We start from the raw sequence: 24534 nt of genomic DNA, 5'->3' as shown, positions 1-24534 counted from the left end.
TAAATAAGCCCTGATCAGCGTCCTTCGAAAATTCTTTCTCATATTTCATGGAAACATTGTACGTACGTACATTAATAAACACGTACATGAATATACAGGTGTTTTCCACATTGTACACATGCGAAATTAATATATTGACATTATATGTAATCAATAGTAGTGGCAGGACCAATGTTTGAGGAGTGCGAGATCGTAAATGACAAGTTAAAATCCTTTATATTTATTTTGTTAGATCCTAGTTTACAATAGGTTTGGCCAAAATTTCCAGAATTGCAAATTTCACTTTCCAGATTTCGGAAAAATCCAGAATTCGGAAAAATCCCGGAATTCAGACAAATCTAGAATTCGAAAATAGTCCGGAATTTTTCTGAAATCCGGAGTTATCCGAATTCAGGAAATATTCCAAAATCCGGAAATTTTCCAAATTTCGGATTGTTTGCGAAATCCTGAATTTTTCGGATTTTACTTTCCTTATTCCGGCAAGTTGAATTCCGGAATTGGCCATCCCTAGTTTAACAGTAGGGCTACGTTATACACTACCTCGTAGGATTATAGTTTTGCTTACAAGGCGAGACGAGAATTATGGTTTTCTCGTTTCGTATCGTAAACTTTGCAGAAATCTCGTCTTAGTTCTCGAAGAAAATTTTCTTGTCTTGTCTCATTTTTTGAAAAAATCTCGTCTCGTTTTGTAAATGTATATACAAAATTTGTGTCCATTGTTTTCTTAATTTAATCTAGAAGAGTGATTGTCAAACCGTCGATCACGAGCTAGTAAGTTAGTAAGTCGCGGGGACATTTTCGGGAGATCGCATTAACGCTCTGGTTGGCTAATCTTGATCAGTGTTACAAATTTGGGATAAAAGTCACTAAATGTAGGGGATTCGACTTCTAGAATAGCGACAAAAAGTAGTATTTCCGATTAAAAACTTTTTTTTTTTTTTTTGTGATTTTTAAATGACAATTTGGCGACTTACAAATGTAGCGACTTTTGTATTGTGAACAAATTAAGCACTATTTAGTTGGAAACACTTTTTATATGATCGTTTCCCTTTACTTATTTGAATCAGCCCAAGTATCAATAAGTGCGGCAAATATACAGCCTATATTATGTGTGAAATCTCCACTTTAATATCCTTCTAAGAGGGTGTATAAGAGGGAGGAAAAATCGGCAAAAACTCCTCCTACACCACTAGCCCTCAGAAGAAATAAGCGGGGAATCTAGCTCGAGATGAGTGGGATTGGACGGCTATCTTTTGAGCTAAAAGCATGGTTATACAATAAAGAATTAGAAGATGATTTTCTAGAAAAGAGAGACTGGGTTTCGGAAGGAGATAGGGGAGTGATGGGAATACTTTATTACGACGTCTGGGTGTAAAGCTGTCACTCCTCGAAGATCAGGTCTTTTATCCAAAGGCTTGGGTCCTTACTCTCTCAAGAGCCCTTGTCGTCAGCTGGGCTCGAACCGTTGTCAAAATTCCCTCTTGTGGATCAGACTCTCGTCCATTGGCTAAATGCAACTGCCATCCACCAGCTCGCAATTCTACTTCAGCTCCAACCTCCCAAAGCGGAAGTCTCTGGTCCTATTTAAGGTCGGGCCCAGGGCTCGATGACTATTACAGGTGAACCAAGAAGCGAGTCCCAGACTTCACGGGAGGTGTGGTATGAGAGAGTGGGAGGAGTCAGGAAAGAGTTTCTCACACATTTATTACAAAACGCAAAAACAATTACAGTAAATTATATCACATTTACAAAGTGCTGATTCAGCAAAACACAGAACAGTCGGTTGCTGGTTCTTTAGAGCATTAATCCACATCTTGCTTGTTTTTCTGTAACGTAATATAAACACATAATAATATTACAAAGGTCTTTGTCCTTTCCCGAAATACACTAAATCTTGCAAACCCAAATAGCACGGACAAAAATAGGCGCTCCACATCATTGTTCGCTGAAAAATATGATATGTATATTCAAAATCAATGAATCAATGATAGTTGGATCACTGATAGTCTTTAATGTGGGTGCCAGTACAGACAGACAAATCCCTTTACACTTCTTATGCACTATTCAATTTCAATTTCTGTTTGTTATATACAGTTTAATAAAAATTAATTTCATATTGACTAGAAATATAAGTTTATAAACAAATGTAAGATTTAAAAAAAAAAAAAACGATAGTTCTTTTGGTTGATAACTAACAGTAGGATTTAAAAATGGTACGGTAGCTCTGGAGCTTCATGACTTTGGCGACCACTGATTTAGAAGTAATAAGAATTCTTCCGCATCACTAGAGACACATGAAGAGTGTGATATAACAACATTTAAATTATATTTATAATTGTACTGTATTCTGTAATGGCTTGCGTATCTTTAAACGTTGTTAAATGCTTCTGATCATTATGTTCGCATGATCACTTTATCAATCTATAGTTTTTTTATACTATGAACCATGTAACACTAAATAGTGTATGAGATCTGAAACTTGGGCAAACTATTGTTGTCCACGAGACTCAAGAATTGTCTCAGCCCTTCCCGATTGGTCTAGTTGCTAGCGAGTACGTCTTTGGTGCAATTGGTCCTGAGTTCAATTCCCGGGTGGGAAAGCACAAGGAATGTAATTTTACAATAATTTGCTTTCATTAATTATCCATCTCCTTTAGCCTAAAGGGCATAACGGGTATGAAGGGCATTAAAGTAGAAAAATCATTTTTTGAGAAATGTCTCGTCTCATCTCGAATCCCAAAATGCACTTCTTGTCTAAATTTCGAGACGAGAATCGAGATCAGAGGAGAAATTTTTCGTTTTGTCGGCAACATTACTTAGGATTGAGGTGGGATGGAGTTAAGAGATTCTTTCATATTCCTGATTACGTCATGATGGAAAGTGGGAGGATGATCGTTCATTATGACATAAGCAACCACAGGCACGTCATGTGATCAGTTAAACAAGATAACCAGTAGCCCTATTCAAAAAGATAATTATGCGATTCAGAGGCGCAGCCACGGGGGTGGGTGGAGATTTCACTTCGGTCTGGACACCCCTAAAACTTCCTAACTCAACATACATTCATACAGTTTCTCAATAAAATTATACTTGTTCAACAGGTAAATATAATTGATATACGTAGCATGAACATTTGATCTTACACTTCATCTGTACTCTTTTTTTCTTTCAAATATAGGTGTAAGTATGTATTTTACAATTACTTATCGTCTTTTCGGGTATAGAATAATACTCATTCAATATTATATAGACGTAGAGGTTTGTGGTATTCGACCTCCCCTTTCCAAAGCTTGGACTTCACCCAACAAAAATTTCTGAATGCGCGCCTGACGTCATTGAACTAATGAAATAAACCTTATAATCGCCATTCAGTATGACTCTTTTTAGAACGAAACACATATTAGAGTTTGTTTGTCCATCACTGGAATTGAGTTGTTTTAGTTTAGCGACCCTTTTCAGCAGCGAGGCTATAAGAGATGTGGACCTACTGATTAACGTGGAATCCGAACCACATGGGCTCCCGCCGGGAATCGAACCCGGGCCTCCCACGCCAAAGGTTCATGACTAGAGCAAGGCGTTTCCGGGTAGTTGAAGCTAGAACCATATTCATAGACGACATTCACGCCAAGAATTTGATTCATAGAAAAGAGTAGTTTAAAACATGTATGAACGTACAACAAAAATATTAACACACCTTCTGTGATATGAATAATAACATTTAAAAAAATCTGTCGTCTTCTTGTTCTATATTAAGCATTGGGTCAATTAATTTCTGGTGTCACCTTTTACCCAATTACTATGCAGTTTGAGTTCTAGCTTCTCCCAGTTTGTAACTTATTATCGTTAAGAATCTCTACGATAATATATTGAGTCCGTATTAATTCGATTCACCTTGGATCTTCCTTGCATTCAAATGACCATTTAATAACTCCCTCTACTTTCCCTTATCTGTGCAAGATTCCTATTAGAACTTTTTTTTTTCACTTTTAGTACGTATACAACTATCTGATTTATTGCTACAAAATCTTCAAAAATTTAGTGTTCTTCTATTGGAAACTTGTGTTCTATCTTGGCGATATTTTAATGGATTGTCCGTGTCTTATCAAGCATTTTGAAAGCATAAATTCTTTCCTTTTAAACCGTTTGGATTATAAACCAAAACTTCTTGCTATAAGAAGGTTATTTTTTTTAAGAAAGGTCCGATTGTCAATTGAAACAAAACTAGTGAAGATACTGGCCTATACTTTTGGTTATTTCCGCTGTACACATTAAGCTTTTTTTTTTTTTTTTTTTTTAAACATAGTTACGATGTTCGACAAGTTTTTGTATGCGCGCCAAAGTCGTAAAAATCACCACCTGCCTGTGACCGGTTTCGATTCATTAGTCGAGGGCGTTAGGGAATACCAGTGTTACCACAGTCCTAGCTCTGGAGTGAGCTGAAAATTAGTACTAAATTGAAACAAAAAAGGGCTGAATTCATTACTTTATACCAGTGTAATACATGGCTTTATAACACAAAGATGAAACTAAAGGAGGTAAAGTTCTAGATCACTTCCGCCCTCTTCCAAGAATCGAAATCAAGAAAATGCTCTTTTTAAAAATATCCAAATAGGAGGTCCCCGTACAACCGTGGAAGTAGATGAAACTTTTCTCGCACGTAGGAAGTATAACAGAGACCGCAAATTAAAAGAGAAAACATTTATCATGTTTGATATGTTTTGTAAGGAAACCAAACTCTTATCTATTACAAACTGACCAATAAACCAAAACGGTATTATGGCAATATATGAAAAAAATATGTAAAACGAAGAACAAATCAATCATCTCCGAGCTCGTGTGTGAACAGTACGTTATAATAAAATATTATATTCCACATAAAGTTCATAAGGTTATGCAATGCAACGTCACAGAATGAACGTTCAGTAGCATGTTTAAGGGTCTTCACTACAGCGAAATTAAACTACCGCTAATTTTAGTTTTTTTTTTTGGTAATATCTTCAAAACAAATAAAAATATTCGAAAAGCAGAAATGTAGTGAACCAGACAATACGGTTTTGCATGTGATACCGTTATCACAACTTATCTATCTGCTTTCGATTTGCAACTGTAGATAGATTTAGCATCTTTTGCGGGTTCTGTAAATAGCGGCATACCAAAAGCAGATAAGTGAATTGTGGTAAAAGTATCACATGCAACAGCATATTGTCTAGTTCACTACGTTTCTGCTTTTAGAATATTTTTATTTGTTTTGAAGATATTACAGAAAAACTCTAAAATTAGCGGTACCTTAATTTCGCATGTAGTGAAGACTCTGAGTCCAACACATAATATATATGATTAACGTGAGATGTAGGAAAAGTTTTACTGACTTTTAAAAAATGTGACTTTTAAAATACTTGTTAAATGGTGCTGAATTGTGTAGAATTGTACCAACCTTTTTACAAAAGGAGCTGAAAATGTCAGCGTGGTACCAACGGGCCGATGAATGACAAAAAAGGGCTGAATTTGGTACAATTGTATCAAGTGTGGCAACGCTGCCGAACACGTTATTGTGAACTCACCATAAACTACAATAAAGTAACGAGAAAACCAGAAGGAAGAGCTAAACTTACTTGAACCCTAATTCTACAATTATTCTGGCAACATTTGTGTTTTCCAAATAGGCGAGGTCCTGAGGACTGATAAACGAATCGAGATAATCCTCATAAGTGCGGAACTGCAGCAAATGACGGTCCGCCTCTGCTTCATTCATCCTGCATTCAACAGAAGTGGTTTCTTAGGGGAATCCAGGGCACTGATGCACTAAACAAAAAATTTAGAAATATTCCTAAGCATTTTAAATATCAACGTCTCCATGGCGAATCTCGTATTATTAAGTTATCTGTACACAGCTTGGAACAATACTAATGGTATCTAATACGCAAGAACAAATGTTTGCAATAAAGTCAACAATATCATCGAATTGTAATTGTAGCTTATTTCTTATATTGCTATGAACAAAAGTTTAATATTATTACGTATGAATTTATGCAATCCACTTAGTTCCTTGATATTTTACTTATAGTATATTAATTTCTATTTATACAATCGATAATGAAAGGACAAATTCTTCTGTAATAATAAAAAGAATGATACAGGCGCGAATCCAGAACTTTTTGTTGGTTCTAGAACTTTCAAGCAGTGTTGCCAATTTGGAGGAAAATTCGCTAAGTCTAGGAGATTCGACTTCTAGTATAGCGGCACAAAATATTTTTTCCGATTAGCGACTTTTTTGGTGATTTGTGAACGACAATTTGGCGACTTACTTACGAATCTAGTGACTTTTGTGCTGCAAACATTTTGTCCTGTAATCAAGTATTATTAGCTCAAATCATTTCAGATATAAGCTTATTTTCCTTTTGCTTATTTGAATCAGTGCAGATCTTAACAATCTGGGAAAGCACACTCATGTCCAAAATTATTGTCGCTTGTCTATAAATATGTTGTTCTAGGAATATAATCTGATAACGAATTCGCCCGATATTTCTTATACTGTTAGCATGTGTATAATCGGCAAAGACATATATGTGGCAAATTTCATGTCAAAAGAGCAGTAAATAAGAACAATAAAAATAAATAAAACTTTCTTGTCCATTTAGCAACATTTTGTTTTACTCATTCTAATTCTCGTATTTATAATTCTTTTCCTGTAAAATTTACCACAAATATATATTTTCCGAATTTACACACAATATCAGTATTAAAAGTACCCTGCAAAATCATTATCAACTTATATTCTTACAAGAAGACAATTATAGATATGCGACAATAATTTTGGACATGACATTTATCTCCATATTCCGGTTTTGATTGCTATTATCTCATGCCCTCTAACGATGACCAATTCCAACCTTTAATATCTATTAGTTTGCAGAGCTTCCGTTTAGACTCACAAATAATACCAATAGCAAGCTGATTATATGTAGAATCGTGAGTATAAGTGAAGGAAGATTTTTTCTTTGTAGACTTTTACTTTTGGTCGTTTTCCAAAACATATGTTTGATTTCGCCCAAATGATATTGGTCATAAAGTTAAAAATACATATTGCATTAGAAGTGCAATTATTATTAGTTGGGCATGATTTTTTCATTTACGTTTCTGTACAGTAGATAGCACTATGGCTTGAATTGATCACACACACACACACACACACACACACACACACACATATATATATATATATATATATATATATATATATATATATATATATATATATATATATATATATATATATATATATCGAGAGAGAGAGAGAGAGAGAGAGACGAAATTCCACGAATGACTTTTAGCGACTTTTCACCCAAAATTGGGGTCATTTCATCTCCTCTTTAGTAACTTTTTGTATGAACTTGTTGGCAACACTGCTTTCAAGTCTAGAAGAGAAGCCGCGGTGGCTGAATGGTGGAGTTCTCTGGTGCATGAGATTCTTAGTTCGATCCGAGCTGGCGCCAAGTGAACTTTGTAGTGGACAAACACCGTGTGCGTAGGCTCTCTCGGAGTTCTCCCGTTTTCTCTCACTTTCTTCATTCCACGATTTCATTCATTTCTTATCGTCACAGTCTCCTTTACTCTAACCAGCATAAACGTTGTACGTAAAACTTTCATTTCATGTCATTTTTCTTTGTTAGAAGAAGAACTGAAAGTTACTATTTGAGTAATGCTCACTGGGCGATATCATGAGATAATTTCATTTATATTACCTAATAATACATTAAATGTATTAGTGATGTTTAGACTAAAACATACATTCTACAAATTATATGTATTTTTAGAAACAGAAAATTTAAAAAACTGAGTAGTTTTTCTAATCTACCCCTAAATCAAAATTCTGGATTCGCGCCTGTATTCCAGTTTTTATAATTGCAGAAAAATTTATAATTTCATCATTGATTGGATGAATATATATTAATACTATAACTAAAATACTAAGGAATTTAGCGGATTGTGTAAATTAATAATAATACTAAACTTTTGTCCATAACAATACAAAAAAACTACTAAATTTCTCAAGAAAATACAATGTGCTGCAATTGAAAATATTGTTTATGCTGTTTAACTGAATTTTATAGTGAGCAAATACAAAATTTCGGAGCTGAAAAAATCAGTACTAAATATAGCTTACAATTACCCGGTCTTGGCTTAATTATGTTAAAAGACTAATGAGACAATCGAAACATATACTTGTGCTGTGTACTGGGCTATGTGACAAGGAATGTAATATGCACTTTGAAATGCAATTTGAGGGGACGGTTACGTAATTTCAAGCGAGACGTTACAATCCCAGCCGTCTCTCCTCCATAAATGAGCATTCTTTGTCTTAAAAAAAAAAAAAAAAAGTAGAAGGTTACGATTTCGTAACATCAGACCATATCGTGTTAATAAGTTACTATATGTACCAATTAGTATGAATAATATTTCTTGGAACAAAATAAGCATTGTTTTTCACGTTAAATAAATGTCTCAAAGTAACAGTATATTGTATTACAAAGCCTTTTTGATCTTAGGAGGGTTTCGGAGAGGTGAAACTAGTTGGAGCTCCTCTAAAGCGATGTTCCTTTTAAGTATTGTTCAGAATTCTAACGTTGTTTTCGTGAATTATTTAAATCTTTTAAAATATTATCGTTTCTCACATACAAATTTTAATCTCACGGATAGCGAAATCGAAATATCGAATAGATACATCAGTCGTTAGAAATAAATAAATAATTGTTTGCAATTTTCGTACAAAATAGGTCGAAATTGTGATTTATCTTCATCAACTGCAGAGAGATTAATTTTTAAAAAGTTAGGAAGACTGGATCAATTTGTGATCTTAAACACTTTGGAGTTCAGAAAATCCACGAGTGATTGTTGAGAAACAAATGCATCCACAACATGTCATTGTTTGGTGCGGATTTTGGGACTGGAGGCATCGTCGAACCATTCTTCTTCGAAAATGCGGCTGGTTAGGCAATAACAGTTAATGGTGCTCGCTATCGCGACACGATAAACCATTTTTTTGTGCCTAAATTGCAAGATATGAACGTGGACAACATGGGTTTCAATAAGATGGTGCCATATGGCATATAGCCAAAGAAACAGTTCAATTAGTGCATAAGTCATTTTCTGATGTCGTGTAATTTCGGTGATGGGAATTGTCCACCCAGATCATGCGATTTTACACCGTTAGACTTTTTTCTTTGGGTTTCTTGAAGTCTAAGATTTATGTCAACAAGTACATGACCACCCACACTTTGAAGAAGAAAATTGAGCACTGTATCAATGAAATTCAGCAACATTTATATAAAACGGTCATGAAAGATTTCAACAACAGAGTGTGTATGTGCCATCAAAGCCGTAAACAGCATTTGCCCGATATGCTATTACATGCATAAGCCTATACGTATACTTTATGAATCAATAAAAAATACAATTTTTAATTATGAAGATGTATTTTTCTTTCAATATTACTTCTTTCGTCAATTTTGGGATACACTGTATATACTGATTTCATCAAAAGTGTTCTGGAAAGAAACTTTCCAGTAGGCCAATAAGAAAGTGGATTTTAGGGTCACTACTATCTTGACAGAAATTTAATGGTGTCTTTTCTGCGGCGATCAACTTTTGCGTTCTGTAAGATATATAAAATGTAAGTATTTGGCAGTCTAGTGTTATATTTTATCGAATGAGTTGAGGAAGGGATTAATAATCTTCTACTTCTCGTGATACGTTAAATATATAAAATTCCAAAAACTTGGATATGATGCATTTATTGTTTATAATGGTAACATTAGGAATGTATCAAATGTCCCCAAGAATAGTCAGAGAATTTAAATATTTATTCTGGTTATTTCTTTTCTGTTTTTCAGCCAACGCCATGCACAGCTCAGGCGTGTCTTGGCAGTTTGATCGCAAACTCAACGCGACCGACTGGAGTTCCTCGCTCCAAGGAAGAAGTCCTAAAGCTAGCGAAGGAGTTTCTGGATCAGTATTTCGCATCGATCAGAAGGTAAGTTAAAGCATATAAAAAGTTAGAAAGAGAGAGACAGAGAGGGGGGTAAATGCCTTTCTTATCATTCTTGGTTTTAACTTCATTCTCAGTGAGAAAAGTTTTGTTCGTATTCTTCCCGCAGGATGTAATTCTATCCGTTTCATTTTCTCATTTTAGAATTTAGCTTACATTTTTTTCTTACTTTCTTGTTTCAGTTTGCCTGTGTTATTATTATAAAGAGTTGAATCATTTAGAAAACTTTGTCACTTAAATCTGGACTGAAATTTCAAACGAAATAAATTTTGATTTCTCTAAGACTTTAATCCATTTTCTAAGATTAAATTGCTTACAGCAGCGATTCACAATCTGAGGTACGTGTATCTCCAAGGTACCATCCGGAGTAATAACTAGCAACGACAACAGGAATTAGGATCATGAGAATTAGGTTAAAAGTTTTAATGTTGAGTGCGAGAGTTAATGCATTATCAGAGTAGAAACAGGTTACATACTAAAAAAAAGAAAAAAAAACCTTTCTATTGTCAAATGTGAAATGTACTTCGGTCCCTAACTTGTCCCTTCTCTTTCCAAGGTGTTAGAGAAAACACACATCGACAGCAGCACTAGCGGTGTCCTCCCATCTCGCCTAACGACTTATCAGCCACCAATGTCTCTAAGATAAGAATGTCCGCCATTTTAGGCGAGGTGAGAATTCCCATCTTGCCTAATACCATCTGCAATAAAATGGCGGTAACATGCAAGGAGAGAATTTCTGCACTAAAGAGGAATTCCTGCACTAGCACTTTAACCACCAGCACTAATAGATTATGAAATCATGCTCACGTTTCAAGAAAGAAATACTCTATGTATTAATCTTTCGTACATAAGAAAATCAATAACCTAGTTTCAGTATATTTCAATCAATATTGGAAATTCCGTTTTCTATTCTGTTAACTTTCCACAGTGTATACTGTCCAAATAAGTCACAGCCATGTTTAGAACAATTTCAAAAAGAGTATCTACTGCTTTCGTATATCAGGAGCAGGGTGTTTAAAGTATACAGGGTGTTTTAAAACAACACCGACAGTGTTTGGGAGCTGATTCCTGACACGAAGATAAGACAAAAATTATAGACCTGCCTGGGTGCACAAATGCTTCCTCTTGGCATTACGACCACCCGAAAATCTGTCGGAAAAAATGCAAAAACAGCCACAACTCGAGAACAAAATATCGAATCGAAGTCCAGTAAAAGGAAAAGTTCATTTTTTTTAAAGTCGTAGATTCCATTAATGCACAATCCGATTTGTACCATGGGCAGCGCAAGGGTGATCCCCAAAGAAACTGAAGAATTTCTGGGATATTTTAGCAACAGTTCATTGAGGAAAATTGGTTAAAATCAAGTATATTACGTCAACGAACAAAAATCGTGATACATTGTTCAAGTTAGAAGAACGCTGTTAGAATTCATAAAAAGAAGAGATATACATGTTTGATTAATCTAGTTTGCCTCAAAGCAGAATAAATTTGCCAAAAGGGAACTGCGCTTCCGATAGACATATTCTCTGAATGTATGACTTATCGTTTTTGGAAAATAAGTATGTTGCATGGGAGAGCACAGCTTTTGTAAGCATAATTATTAAGAATGCGCAGTATTTTATAACCAATCCAATACTTTAATTTCTCTCTTATCTTTCTTTCCGTTTTTTTTCTTTTTCTTGCCTTTTTTTTTTAAATTTTAGAATATATCCTTAGTATGTTTACACTTCTGAATTAATTCACTATTGGACTTAGTGTCATACGAACTTCTAACTTTATTATATATGTTACCTGACTGTCTTTTCTGTCTTACTCTTATAAGTTCTCCTACTAGAAGTTTTATACACACGTTTCATTCGCGGTTCCCTAATACGTTTGCGATACCCCGAATTATGTATTGTGTCGATGCACAAGTTCGTGCTGTTCTTATATTTTATACTTTTATCCTGCTGTTCTGTTAATTCAAATACAAATACAACATAGACATAGCATTAACATATTCTATGTGCGTAACAATACATTGCATACATTTTACTGTCTCTCACAATCACTCAATGATGTATCTATGACTTGCCAACGTTCAGGTAGCAGTTCAATGCCTCGCCTGTAGAACTGTTTTGGTTTTGACTGGAAGATATCTGTTAGCCACTGGTTAAGAGAAGCTTCATCAGGAAACACTTGCCCCTGAATGTGGTTAGAAAGAGAGCGGAAAAGATGGAAATCTGAGGGGGCAAGGTCAGAGGAATACAGAGGATGAGAAAGGACAGAAATAATCACTTTTCTCATCTTCACATTTCATATTAGTTTGTCTGAAATATATACAATAATACGTTCACAATCAAGAAAACCTGTGTTTCGCAACACACAAACTCGAAACTACAGTAAAACAACGGAATAACGATAAACAATCGTATCACGCCGCATTGTTGCCAACCCAAAAGAATACCGCACGAACTTATGCATCGATCCAATAAAAGTTAAGAATCAATGACAACACCAGAGGGGAATAGGAGGACAAGTGTCCATCCCCCGTTTGCCTCCCGCAGACAACTTGTATTATGATATAGGTGAAGTAATATAAAATTACCCTTTTCGTATACAAAAATTTGCTGTCTCGCAATTTTTTCTGTCCCTCCGCGTCCCCCATCCAATTAATTAAAAGTTGCGTCGTCATGTTAAGAATCTTTCAGTGAGTTCCTGTATCAATTTAATCTGAATTTAAAATACTTTTCATTGAATATTTTATAGGTTAAGAAATAGTTACTGACTCAATGAAACAATCGATGCAATTTAGTTTAGTATTGTTGACTACGTAGGTCTTGTAAAAATGACCTTAAAACGCTTATATAATCGTAATTTGAAATATCCTAATATGAAGGGTGATCGATACCTATTCTTATCCCTCTAGATCTTATCAAATATGAATTGAAGTAGCCTGCTCTATTTTTCGACGCACTATCGGGCCACTACGATTTTTTTCACTTGACGCGAATATTAGCCTTATTACTCAGTCATTGTAGTTATTTCCCCGTTCCTCCATCAATAGAAAATTGTCTGAACTATTTTCTTGTCCGTAATACGACTAATAACGCTAAAAGACTTACAAATTGAATTTAGTCCGTACCTTTAGAATTTCTTACAATCAACCTCAGGGGTGGATCCAGGACCGACTTCTGGAGGGGGCGGTGGGTTGTCATACAGCTACTTAGAGCTACTTTTAACAGTTTCAAACTCTGGGAGGGTTTTATTTTTATATATAAAATAAGAAAGTTTGGTCTTCTAGGGGGGGGGGGCAATCGGCCCGATCGACTGGATCCGCCACTGATCATCCTACAACCGAAATTCTCAGCCTTTCGAAAATTATGCGCCCCATAGATTCCTTCTTTCTTACAAATAATAGAACAATATTACAACGTATCTTAATGGTGAACCATCGACAAACTGTAAGCAACCCCTGAAAAATGAAATTAAATATTAAAGTTTAACATCATTTGATTATGCTCCTTTAGGCAGTGTTGGGCAAATTTCAATTGAATTAACAATTAATCTGTAAATTTAATTGTTAATTGCAATTAACAATTGAAATAAGTAATGGTTAATTGTTAATTGCAGTTGGCCATAGAAAAAGGAGAATCAATTGCAATTGATCAATTGATTGAAAGTAATTGCAGTGGAAAGTAATTGCAATTGAATTCTGTAATTCAATTGCAATTGAAATTAATTGGCAATTGATTCAATTGCAATTGATTTCCACAGCAATTACTTTCAATTGATTGATCAATTGCAATTGATTTTCACTGATTAATTTTCAACACTAGTTCAGAGAGGGCGTGGGGCAATGAAAACTTTAGCCACGACCAATTGACTCACCACCCGTCGTGACCCACGACCCACCGTGACCCACTCTGACCCACCACCCACCATAAACCACTCTTACCCACTGTGACCCACAGACCCACCAAAACCCATTGTCATCAACTCTGACCCATGATTCACGACCTCTTCTCTACTGTAATTTAAATTTGTAATAAAACAAGCCTATAAAATTATCACTCATCGGAGTTTGAATTTCTACGATCAATCGCTCAAGCACCGCACTAATACAATAACGGCGGATCTGACCTTTCTAATATAAATAAAATAGAGTTTGTTCGTGTGTCTGTCTGTCTATCTTTGTGCGGCCTGTGGACGATACGAGTGGACCGAAACTTTTCAAAATTTGGTCACGGGTAGCTTGGTCTAGGCCCCAGACCAAGAAGAAGAGTTTTTTTTAAATTCCTTACTAGGGGGTCTCCAGGGGACGCTTACCGGGACCGGCCCGGGGACCAGAAAAGTCGATCGAGAGTTACCAAATTTTGGTCAAAGATACCTTGGTCCAGGTCCCACACCAAGGCAAAGCGTTTTCAACAAAATTCGAACCAGGGGGTCTCAGGGGGGCGTTTACCAGGACATGTAAAAGTAGAAAGATATCAGTGTCGATTTCATAGTTTTCGCGGTCGCTGAGATCCATGGTGAAACTCCGATCGCATTAACTTCCAAATTCACCGTGTTCGGCTGCGGGCCGTAGGTCAACGGGGGAGGGGGGATACCAAAACGTAAAAGTAATCCAAAATGACCGATATTAGTGTCAATTCCATAGTTTTCGCGGTTGCTGATATCAATGGCGACGCTACCATTAGCGATGACTTTCAAATTCATCCACCGTTGTATGCGGGCCTTGGGTCACCAGAGGGGGAAATTCCGAGACATGTAAAAATAATCGAAAATGACCGATATTAATGTCAAATCCATAGTTTTCGGGATAGCTGAGCTCAATGGTGAAACTCAAGACCGCGTTTACTTTCATATTTAGCCCTCATCAGCTAAGAAAGGGGGGCATTATAAAGGGGATCACGAGACATGTAAAAATAATCCACAATGACCGATGTCAAATCCATAGTTTTCGCGGTGGCTGAGATCAATGGTGATACTTTCATTAGCGATGATTTTCAAATTTAGCCACCATTGTATGCGGGCCGGGAGTCACCGGGGGTGGGGAATTGCGAGACATGTAAAAATAATGGAAAGTGACCGATATTAGTGTCAAATCCATAGTTTTCGCTGTCGCTGAGATGAATGGTGATACTTCCACAGGTGTTGACTTCCAAATACAGCCCCCATCGGCTGTGGGCAAGAGGCATTTTTTTTTTTTTTAATTGGAACCAGAGGATTATAGGGACTTTTACCGGCATATGTAAAAAGTAGTAGAAAATGGCAGATGCTAGTGTCACATTCATAGTTTTCGCGGTATTGGTTGGGGGTTGGTGGGGGTCAGAGGAGATTTTTTCACAATACGAACCAAGGGGGTCTGAGGGGTGGTTCACCGGGACATGTAAAAGTAGTAGAATTTGTGTCGAATCCATATTTATTGGGGTTGCTCAGACGTATAGTGACACCCCCGATAGTGTATACGTTCAAAGTCAGCCCCCATCGGCCTTCCCAATGAAAACACATGTACGTTGTTGGATATATATTCACACAAAATATATCCAATTTTAGAAATGTTTCTTAATTGTTCTCCCGTTGTTCAGTTCGTTTACATTGATATTTTATCTGATCCATGCGAAGAACGGGCAAACAGCTAGTACGAAATGGTAAAGTGTTTGTTATGGAACAAATTACAATTCAATTATATAGATAATAATTATAATTAATAATTATTTCCTTGTTGAATTATAGATACTTTTCAGTGGAAAACTGAATAAAAGTTAAAAGTCCCAAATCAACGTAAAGTAAACCAACGTAAAGGAAAAATGTATAAAATTTCCCATATAATTAAGCTTACAAACTTAAATGGAAATTAAGCTTAATTACATGAAAATTTTTTGTGTCGTTTTGTGCGCCTATTTCCTCGTTTTCTGCGTCACCGGAAATGGGTCAATGTTATCCTACAAATATGGTGGAACAAGTTAATGCTGTTCCGTCAGGAACGATTTCGAGGTCGTTTCCTTCACATCATCTTGTGCGTGTTTTCTACCGTTTTGTAAACCTATTTCCACGTTTTACGAATCAATGGTAGTGGGTCAAAATGGGCATTCAATGTGGGTAGAAAAATGGTCCACTCTCCCACCAGTATCGAATTTCAAGGTCGCTTGTTCGCATTGTTTAGTGCATGTTTTTACCGTTACTGCGCATATTTTCACGTTTTGTAGGCCAACGAAAGTGGGTCAAATACGACCTACAAATATGGCAGAAAAAGACATATCCATTTCACTATCAAGGTCCATTTTGACCCTCTCCCACTGATGCACAAAGCGACACAAATCATGCAAAAATAAAAAAAAAAAAAGTGAAGAAAACTACCTCGACATTCGATGGTGACGGAACAGCATTAAGTTATTCCGCTATACTAGGCCATTTTGACCCATTTTCGTTGTCGCACTAAAGTGGAAATAGAAGCACAAAACAATACAAAGCAGGCACTATACGATGCGAAACAAACGACCTCCAAATTCGATAGTGGCGGAACAATGGCTCTATTTCCTCACACATTGATGGAACATTTTGACGCATTTCTGGTGATGCTCAAAATGTGGAAGTAGGCGAACAGAACTGTACAAAATACACACTAAACGATGCGAAAGAACCGACCCCGAAATTCGATAGTGGCGGAACAGTGAGCCATTTAACTCCCACTTTAAAGCCCCGTTTAACTCACCTCGGGTGATGCACAAGACGAGAAATAGGCGCAGAAAACTTAAAAAAAGGCACTAAACGATGCGAAAGTAACGATCTAGAAATTCGATAGTGTCGGAACAGTGGGTCATTTTCGTCACACCTTGGAGGCTCATCTTGACACACTTCTAGTGACGAACAAAACGAGGAAATAGCGGCACAAAACGTAACAAAACAGGCACTAGTCAATGCGAAAGGAAGGACCTCGAAATTCGGTAGTGGCGGAGGAGTGAGTCATTTTCGTCACATTTTGGAGGCCCATTTTGACACACTTCTGGTGACGCGCAAAACGTGGAAAGAAGGGCACGAAACGGCACGAAACATTCACTAGTCGATGCGAAAGGAAGGACCACGAAATTCGGTAGTGACGGAGAAGTGGATCATTTTCGTCACACTTTGGAAGCCCATTTTGACACACTTCTGGTGACGCACAAAACGTACAAAACAGGCACTAAACGATGCGAAAGAACCGACCCCGAAATTCGATAGTGGCGGAACAGTGAGCCATTTAACTCCCACTTTAAAGGCCTGTTTAACTCACTTCTGGTGACGCACAAGACGAGGAAGTAGGTACAGAAAACTTTTTTAAAAAATAGGCACTAAACGATGCAAAAGAAACGACCTAGAAATTCGATAGTGTCGGAACAATGGGTCATTTTGGTCACACTTTGGAGGCCCATTTTGACACACTTCTGGTGACGCGCAAAACTTGGAAATGGGGGCACGAAACAGCACGAAAATGCAGTAGTCGATGCAAAAGGAAGGACCTCGAAATTCGATAGTGGCGGAGAAGTGGGTCATTTTCGTCCCACCTTCGAGGCCCATTTTGACCGTCTTCCAGTGACGCACAAAACGTCGAAATAGGCGCACAAATGGGTACGCGGTGTGAAATTAACGACCTCGAAATTCGATACTAGCGGAACTCTTGGTCATTTTCGTCCCATCTTGAAATCCCATTTTGACCCACTTCTGGTGACGCACAAAACGGAAGTAGACGCACAAAACGGCACAAAACAATGTGAAGGAAACGACCTCGAAATTCATTGGTGGCGGAAGAGCAATAATTTGTTCCGTCATATTTGTAGGCCCATTTTGACCCACTTCCGGTGATGCACAAAATGTGGGAATAGGCGCACAAAGCGACACAAAACACGCACAAAAGATGCAAAACAAAGTACCTCGAAATTCGTTGGTGGTGGAACAAGTTAATGACGCCGTGAGCACCAATATAAGTATATGCTGTAGTTCTTACCAGGGGGCGCGGTGGGTCAGTGGTAGAACGTTCACCTCCGGTGCTTGAGGACCCTGGTTCGATCCCAGCTCGCGCAGTTTGGACTTTGTGGTGGACAAACACCGTGCTCGTGGATTTTCTCGGGGTTCTCCCGTTTCCTCCCACTTTCTTCATTTCATTCATTTCCCATCATCACCGTCTCCTTTAGCCTAACCGGTGGGACGTAAAACTAAAGATTTCATATAATTTTTTGTAGTTCTTACCATCAAAGCTGAGAACTGCACGGTCCAATTTTTTAGCCAAAGTAGAAGCCCAACCGCAGTAGTGATGTCAACCAGCCCGGCTCGGTTCAACTGAGCGTACAGCTTGAGCTGGCTTGGTTGGGATTACCCATCGACTGGGCTCAATTGAGCCAATGGCTCCAACCAGCTCCGTTGAAACGAGTCCATAGGCTGGGTTCGAGTTAGCTTAACTGAGCCAATGGCTCGAACCGGCTCGGTTGGGGTAAGCAATCAGCTCGGTTCGGTTCGGCTCGTGTGAGCCTTCGGCTCGAGCTGGCTCGGTTGGATGAGCTGTTGGCTCGGCTCACTTCTCGGTTCGGCTCGATAAGTGAATGAGCTGTGAGCGAGCCGCTTGAGTCGTTGACAACCCTAAACCCGGGTCGAGCAGTTTTAAACATGTTTGGCTGGAGTCCCATAACTTCTAACAATTTTTGGCTCGAGCCCGAATACTTGCTCCTCCTGAACTCAAGCCAAGAACCTCCTGACCGATGTCCTTCCCTCCTGAAGATTTCTTGACTACCGAGATCGACAGTTAACTAATTTTTAGTATTCCGATGCAAACCGCCTATATTCCATGTTTATACAGGTACACGGTGTTATAATAATAATTAGTTATAGTAGTAGTAGTAGTATCATTGATAATTATATTGTCTATGTAGGATACTTGAAAATAGTAGTACTTGGAACTACACAAAGGATTTAACTCGAATTGGCTCGACTCGACTGGAAACTCGATCCGAATTCGAGTCGAGTTGGGGGAAATTTTTCGAGCCGAGATCTCGAGTCGAACTCAAAGATGTCTGCTTCGAGTCGAGTCGAGTTTTAAAGAAAACTCGCTCGAACTCGCTCGTGCTCATTCCTATTGTATGCATGACGGGCATATAGAGTTCTTTCGAGGGGGATAGAACCATAAACATAATATATTTAAAAAATACTTAGTTTCACGGCTTTCTTCCCAGGGGGGGAAAGGGATGGTAGGTATCCAGCATTTCTTATAAGTACCTTATTTGAAATATGTAAAACAGTAACAAGTGGACAATACAATATACACACATCTTCTTATCTTCAGTTTTAATTGCTGATTTCAATTGCAATTAACAATTACAATTAACAATTACAAGTTTCAATTGTCAATTGCAATTAACAATTGAATGTTTCAATTGCACCCTTTGCAATTGACAATTAACAATTAAAAGTTCAATTGCCTGGTGACCAATTAACAATTAACAATTGACGAAAATTTAATTGCAAATTTTATGATTGAATTCAATTGCAATTGAAATTAATTGTCAATTGCAAATTGAAATCAATTGCAATTGAAATCAATTGCAATTGATTTTCAGAGCAATTACTTTCAATTGATTGATCAATTGCAATTGATTTCAATTGATTTTGCTCAACACTGCCTTTAGGCTAAGGAAGATAATGATTAAGGCAAGTGAATGATGATGGAAGATAAGGTAGAATCAGAACGTGGAAGGAAATTGGAGTATTACGAGAAAACCCATAGACACTATACGATGGTGTTTACAACAAAGTTACTTGTCTGGGGATCGAATTAGGGACTCCGCGTACCAGAGGCAAGTTGTTTACCGCGGGGAGCTGAGTAACCGTGCTCCCCACAGTCTCTGAGAGACACGGGCAACCAGTTAAGAATAACTGACTTAGAAAAACGTACCTGCTTTTTCCGAACTAAGGAAGCTCTACGAGTTTTACATTCTGACTGTTTGTAGTCTTACATATTGGTTTATCACACACAATATTTACTAGACCGATACATCTGTCAGAATCGTAGTGCTTCCTCCAAAGTAGGGGCATGGTAGCTAGTGATAAAGCGCTTATTTCGGTGCGGGATGGACCTCGTTCGCTCCCAGACTATAAAAGTTCATGGTGGATACCATCGTACCCGTAAGCTTTCTCTGGGTTATCCTGCTTTCTCCCACATTCTCATTTCACGAATTATTTCCCAACAAATAGCTTCCATCTATTACCTGTCTCTGTTATTAAATCGGATTAGAGTTTAACATCGTCCGGTAGCAAACTATGATTGAGTTTAACATCCTTCGGTATCAAAGTATGATTGAGTTTGACATCCTTCGGTAGCAAAGTATGAGACATGGAGCTCCTGATAAACCTAAGATCTGAACCACTTGCGTTTCCGCCAAGAATCGAAGCCGGGTCTCCTATGCCAAAGTCGTGAACGTTACCCACATAACCATGAGTGATCTCTGCGTCTTCATTAGCCGAAAGGGCATAACATTTAAACGTTGTGGACATTATAATTTCAGTTCTTCCTCGATAGTCAATTGTATACTGAGACAAAATAGATCAATCAAATGTCTGTATCTTTACATTTCGAATTCTAACAATGTTCTTTCAACTTGGAGAACATTCTAAAGACTTTTGTTAGTTGAAATGTCGTATTTAATTGTAGTTAATTTGTCTCAGTGAACGTTTGATAAAATATCAAAGGAATTCTTCAATTTGTTTGAGGTGACCCTTGCTCCCCCCTCCCAGTGTACCACATCGAGTTGAACATTAATGGAAGCTACGGCTAAAATTAATATACATACCTTTTCCCCCGACTTCGATCCAATATTTTGTTCTCGAGTTATATCTGTTTTTTGCATTTTTCCGACAGATTTTTGACTGGTCATAGCGCCGTAAGGAAGCATAGCACCCAGGTTGGTATATACTTTATGTCTTATCTTGTTGTCAGCAGTCAGCTCCCACACGTTGAGTTGAGTTGATTTTAGTTTAGCGTCCCTTTCAGCAGCGAGGCTATGTGAGACGTGGACCTACTGATTAACGTGGAATCCGAACCACATGAGTTCCCGCCGGGCTCCCACACGTTGTCGATGCTGTTTTGAAACACCCTGTATATTTCTATTCCCTTTCTGATTAGCTCCTGTCTGCCAATCACTTCCAATATTCCCAAAACAAACCAAAAGTGAACTAAATCCACTAAATTGCCTTCCCTTTATGCTTTCTTGTAGCATAGTACTTATTATATATTTATATTCTAGTTGACAAAGATTGCCAATATTGATTGAAATATCTGCTTAAAAATGCTAGCAGAAGATTTCCCTCTTTACTGCAGAAATTCCCTCCTTGCATCCTACCGCCATTTTAGGCGTGATGGTATTAGGCAAGATGGGACTTTCCATCTCGCCTAAAATGGCGGACATTCTTATCTTGGAGATATCAGTGGCTGACAAATCGTTAGGCGAGGTGAGATTAGGCGAGATGGGATGGAATCGCGCCAGCAGGGAACACTTGAAATAAAAAGACTTTAGCGTTAGTAATACCTTTACCAAGCATCATATACATTCCCATGTGTATCAAATCGTGTGACGTTCTTAAAATAAAAATATGAATTGAAACGTCTAGTTGTAGTACCTCTCACAGTTATGCTCTGAATCCTAAAAAAAAGACGGACAATCAATGAAAGTGAAGAAATATGAAAGAATTATGGAATGGGAACATGGGAAGAAAGGAAAAATCTTGGGAAAACCCATGGGCACGATGTTGTCCACTACAAACTTACAAGACCTAGGATAGAACTACGAAGCCCTTGCATACACACCTTTTTTAATTAAAAAAAACAGTTCAACGCTCTCAAAATAAAAAAACGAATGGGGATAAAATGATAAAACAAAAAGTAAGATAGAAAAATATTTAAGGGTGCATGGAATGTATTATTCTGCTATTGTGTTAAAAAAATATGCTGATTTCTTAGATTTAAATAAGAATAATGCAACAATAGCATTGTAGAAATTAGCTTTCGGTGGTTAACAGAAAGTTGACTTTAAAGTTGGTAGATATGTGAGAAAAGTAATGAGACTGGCAACACTGCGGGAGATCTGGCAATGTTGTGTCTACCGGCTATGTTTTTTTAAATATAAATATTCAATTATAACTGAGCAATCTATACAAAATTTGCAATCGATCAGTGAAAACGGCATCTTTCAAGAGCCTATGGTTCTCGGGAAATCATTGTCGAAGGATTAGCCACAAACATATAAACGTCCACAAACATACAAACTTTTCTAGCATTTTAATATAGCTATAGACTAGCTGAACCTGCGCTCTCTATACAGCGCATCATTGGCATATGAGCATAAATATCCTTCTCATTCTTCACATCTTTACATATCCCTTTACAGACACAAGTGAAAAAAAAATCTTGATTTAAAAAAATCGGCAAGGCGTATCATAAAGGGGACCTCAATATTTCGCACCGTTTGCAAGATTTGAGCCTACTTCCGGTTGGAAAAATGAAATGAAATTTTTGAGTTTTACGTCCCACGGTTATGCCGGTTAGGCTAAAGGAGACGGTGATGATGAGAGATGAATGAAAATGATGGAATGAAGAAAGTGGGAGGAAACGGGAGAACCACGAGAAAACCCACGCACACGGTGTTTGTCCACCACAAAGTTCACTTGGCGGGAGCAGGGTTTGAACCCGAGACCCCTAGCACCAGAGGTGATACTTCCGGTTGGAGTTCCTAATTCATGCATGACCAGCGTTTTCTTTCTTCTTCCATGCAGTATGTAATAAGCAAATACATTACATACGCAATTAATTATAATCGCAGTTATATATGGTGTTCATTGGACAAATCACTTCAAAAATAAAGATTCATCTTACTGGTTAAACTGGAGAAATGGTTATCGCTCTTTTTTCATTATTATTTGGCCATGAAACAAACGCCTGATACATATGCAACCCCATATATACAACAGCGTGGTGTTGGAATGTATAACGCGTAGGATATAGTGCTTTAGTTTTTTTTTATTTCAACGCTTCTATGCGTACCCTAAAAAATGTAATAAAGAAATAACGGCCATGTTTTTAAAATATTCAATTAGAACTGGACAATCTACGCAAAATTTCCAATCGATCAGTGAAAACGTCACTTTCTAGAGCCTGTAGTTTCCGAGATCTCATTGTCGAAAGGATTGGCCACAAACATATAAATTTCCACGGCATATAGTTTAAAAGAACTCGGAAGATGGAAGCACAATTCATGTGCATTGATGTTAGAGAAGGCTTATTAAAATATAAAGGCTTTGAAGAACAATTTTATATCATAAACTTTATGAAAAAGATCTAGTTAACTGATTTATTTAAAGTACTCGTACTTAAAATGTTTGTCTCTGTTAAACGTGAAATCACACATAACCGTAAATGAAAGATTTGAAAGCCATAGTTATACGCTGGAGCTCGGGCGCTTTTAAGAACTGGCCACCTGGAATCTCTAACCAGGTAAAAAAAATAGGGTATTCGTAGCTGGCGAAGAAAAATAACCAAGTCACTTAGTGTGTCCATCCCCATTGGTTTATTTTAGTCGCGAACATCTTATACGGTTGGATTACTTACCTCATCGAGGTGAAGGAAACAACCGTCGAATTATTTTTACACCTCTACGGAGGTTAACACACCACATTAATATTATCCGTTGACGACTCTAGCTATTTCTCTTGGCTAAACGATTTACTAAGTTACTCTCCTTTACGGAGGGTAGCTTATATTTTTGGCATATCATCTTCACTCATCATCTGTGCTCCTGTGATGGCTACGTCCAAGCCAGTCATCTCGAAAAAGAAGACCAAAATCCCAACGAAGATAATCAGCCGATCTCAATACCGGCCTGAGGACTTCCTTGTTCCGCTGGGGCGGCCCTCCACATCCGGCGCTACTGCCAAGTCACGATCATCCTCGACTAACCGGTCGACGACTGACGTTACATCCCTTGCTCCACCGCAGGACGACAATGCCATGGACTTTACCCTGGTTACTACACCCAAGCGACGTCGCTCGTCCTTGGAGTCCACACTGAGCCAACAACAGTCATCAGACTTCCTTGTTTTACCGATGAGCAACCGATTTGAGCCTCTCTCTACTCTCACAGCTGACGAGTCTCCTGTGATAGAGCCACGGCCCAAAAGCACCAAAGAGATTAAACCACCTCCTATTTACATTTACGGCATCAAAAACACTTACTACTTTACCAAAAGCCTTTCCAAGACCCTCAGAGAATCGCCTCAGGTTCGGCACAACAAAGAACGTATCGTGATTCAGGTATCTTCTAGGGACGACTTCACAACTATAAAAAGCTACTGCGAACAGACGAAAACTGAATACGCTACTGGCATCGCCAAAAGTGACCGACCCCTAAAGGTTGTCGTTCGTAAATTGCCTATTGATACAGATGTTGTTGACCTTCAGTCTGAACTATTCACCTTAGGCTTTAAGCCAC

The 24534-nt window shown here is 37.7% G+C and overlaps 2 protein-coding genes across 2 annotated transcripts in view; one reads left to right on the top strand and one right to left on the bottom strand.

Annotated features, from left to right (window-relative positions):
• LOC145693933 (cilia- and flagella-associated protein 299-like) overlaps positions 1 to 5884 on the bottom strand; it is a 29373-nt gene extending 23489 nt beyond the window's left edge. Inside the window, exon 1 of the mRNA XM_081770090.1 lies at positions 5613 to 5884. Within this exon, the coding sequence (XP_081626216.1) occupies positions 5613 to 5752 (140 nt within the window). The 5' untranslated portion in view covers positions 5753 to 5884. The remainder of the gene's footprint in view (positions 1 to 5612) is intronic.
• Positions 1 to 24534, top strand: part of Nos (Nitric oxide synthase) — a 560518-nt gene that overhangs the window by 299081 nt on the left and 236903 nt on the right. Inside the window, exon 2 of the mRNA XM_081770724.1 lies at positions 9891 to 10030. Within this exon, the coding sequence (XP_081626850.1) occupies positions 9891 to 10030 (140 nt within the window). The remainder of the gene's footprint in view (positions 1 to 9890; positions 10031 to 24534) is intronic.

Source organism: Thermobia domestica, chromosome 9 (genome assembly GCF_964235325.1).
Source record: "Thermobia domestica chromosome 9, izTheDome1.hap1.1, whole genome shotgun sequence".
NCBI classification, from domain to species: Eukaryota; Metazoa; Arthropoda; class Insecta; order Zygentoma; family Lepismatidae; genus Thermobia; species Thermobia domestica.
This window is presented reverse-complemented; position numbering and strand designations above follow the sequence as displayed.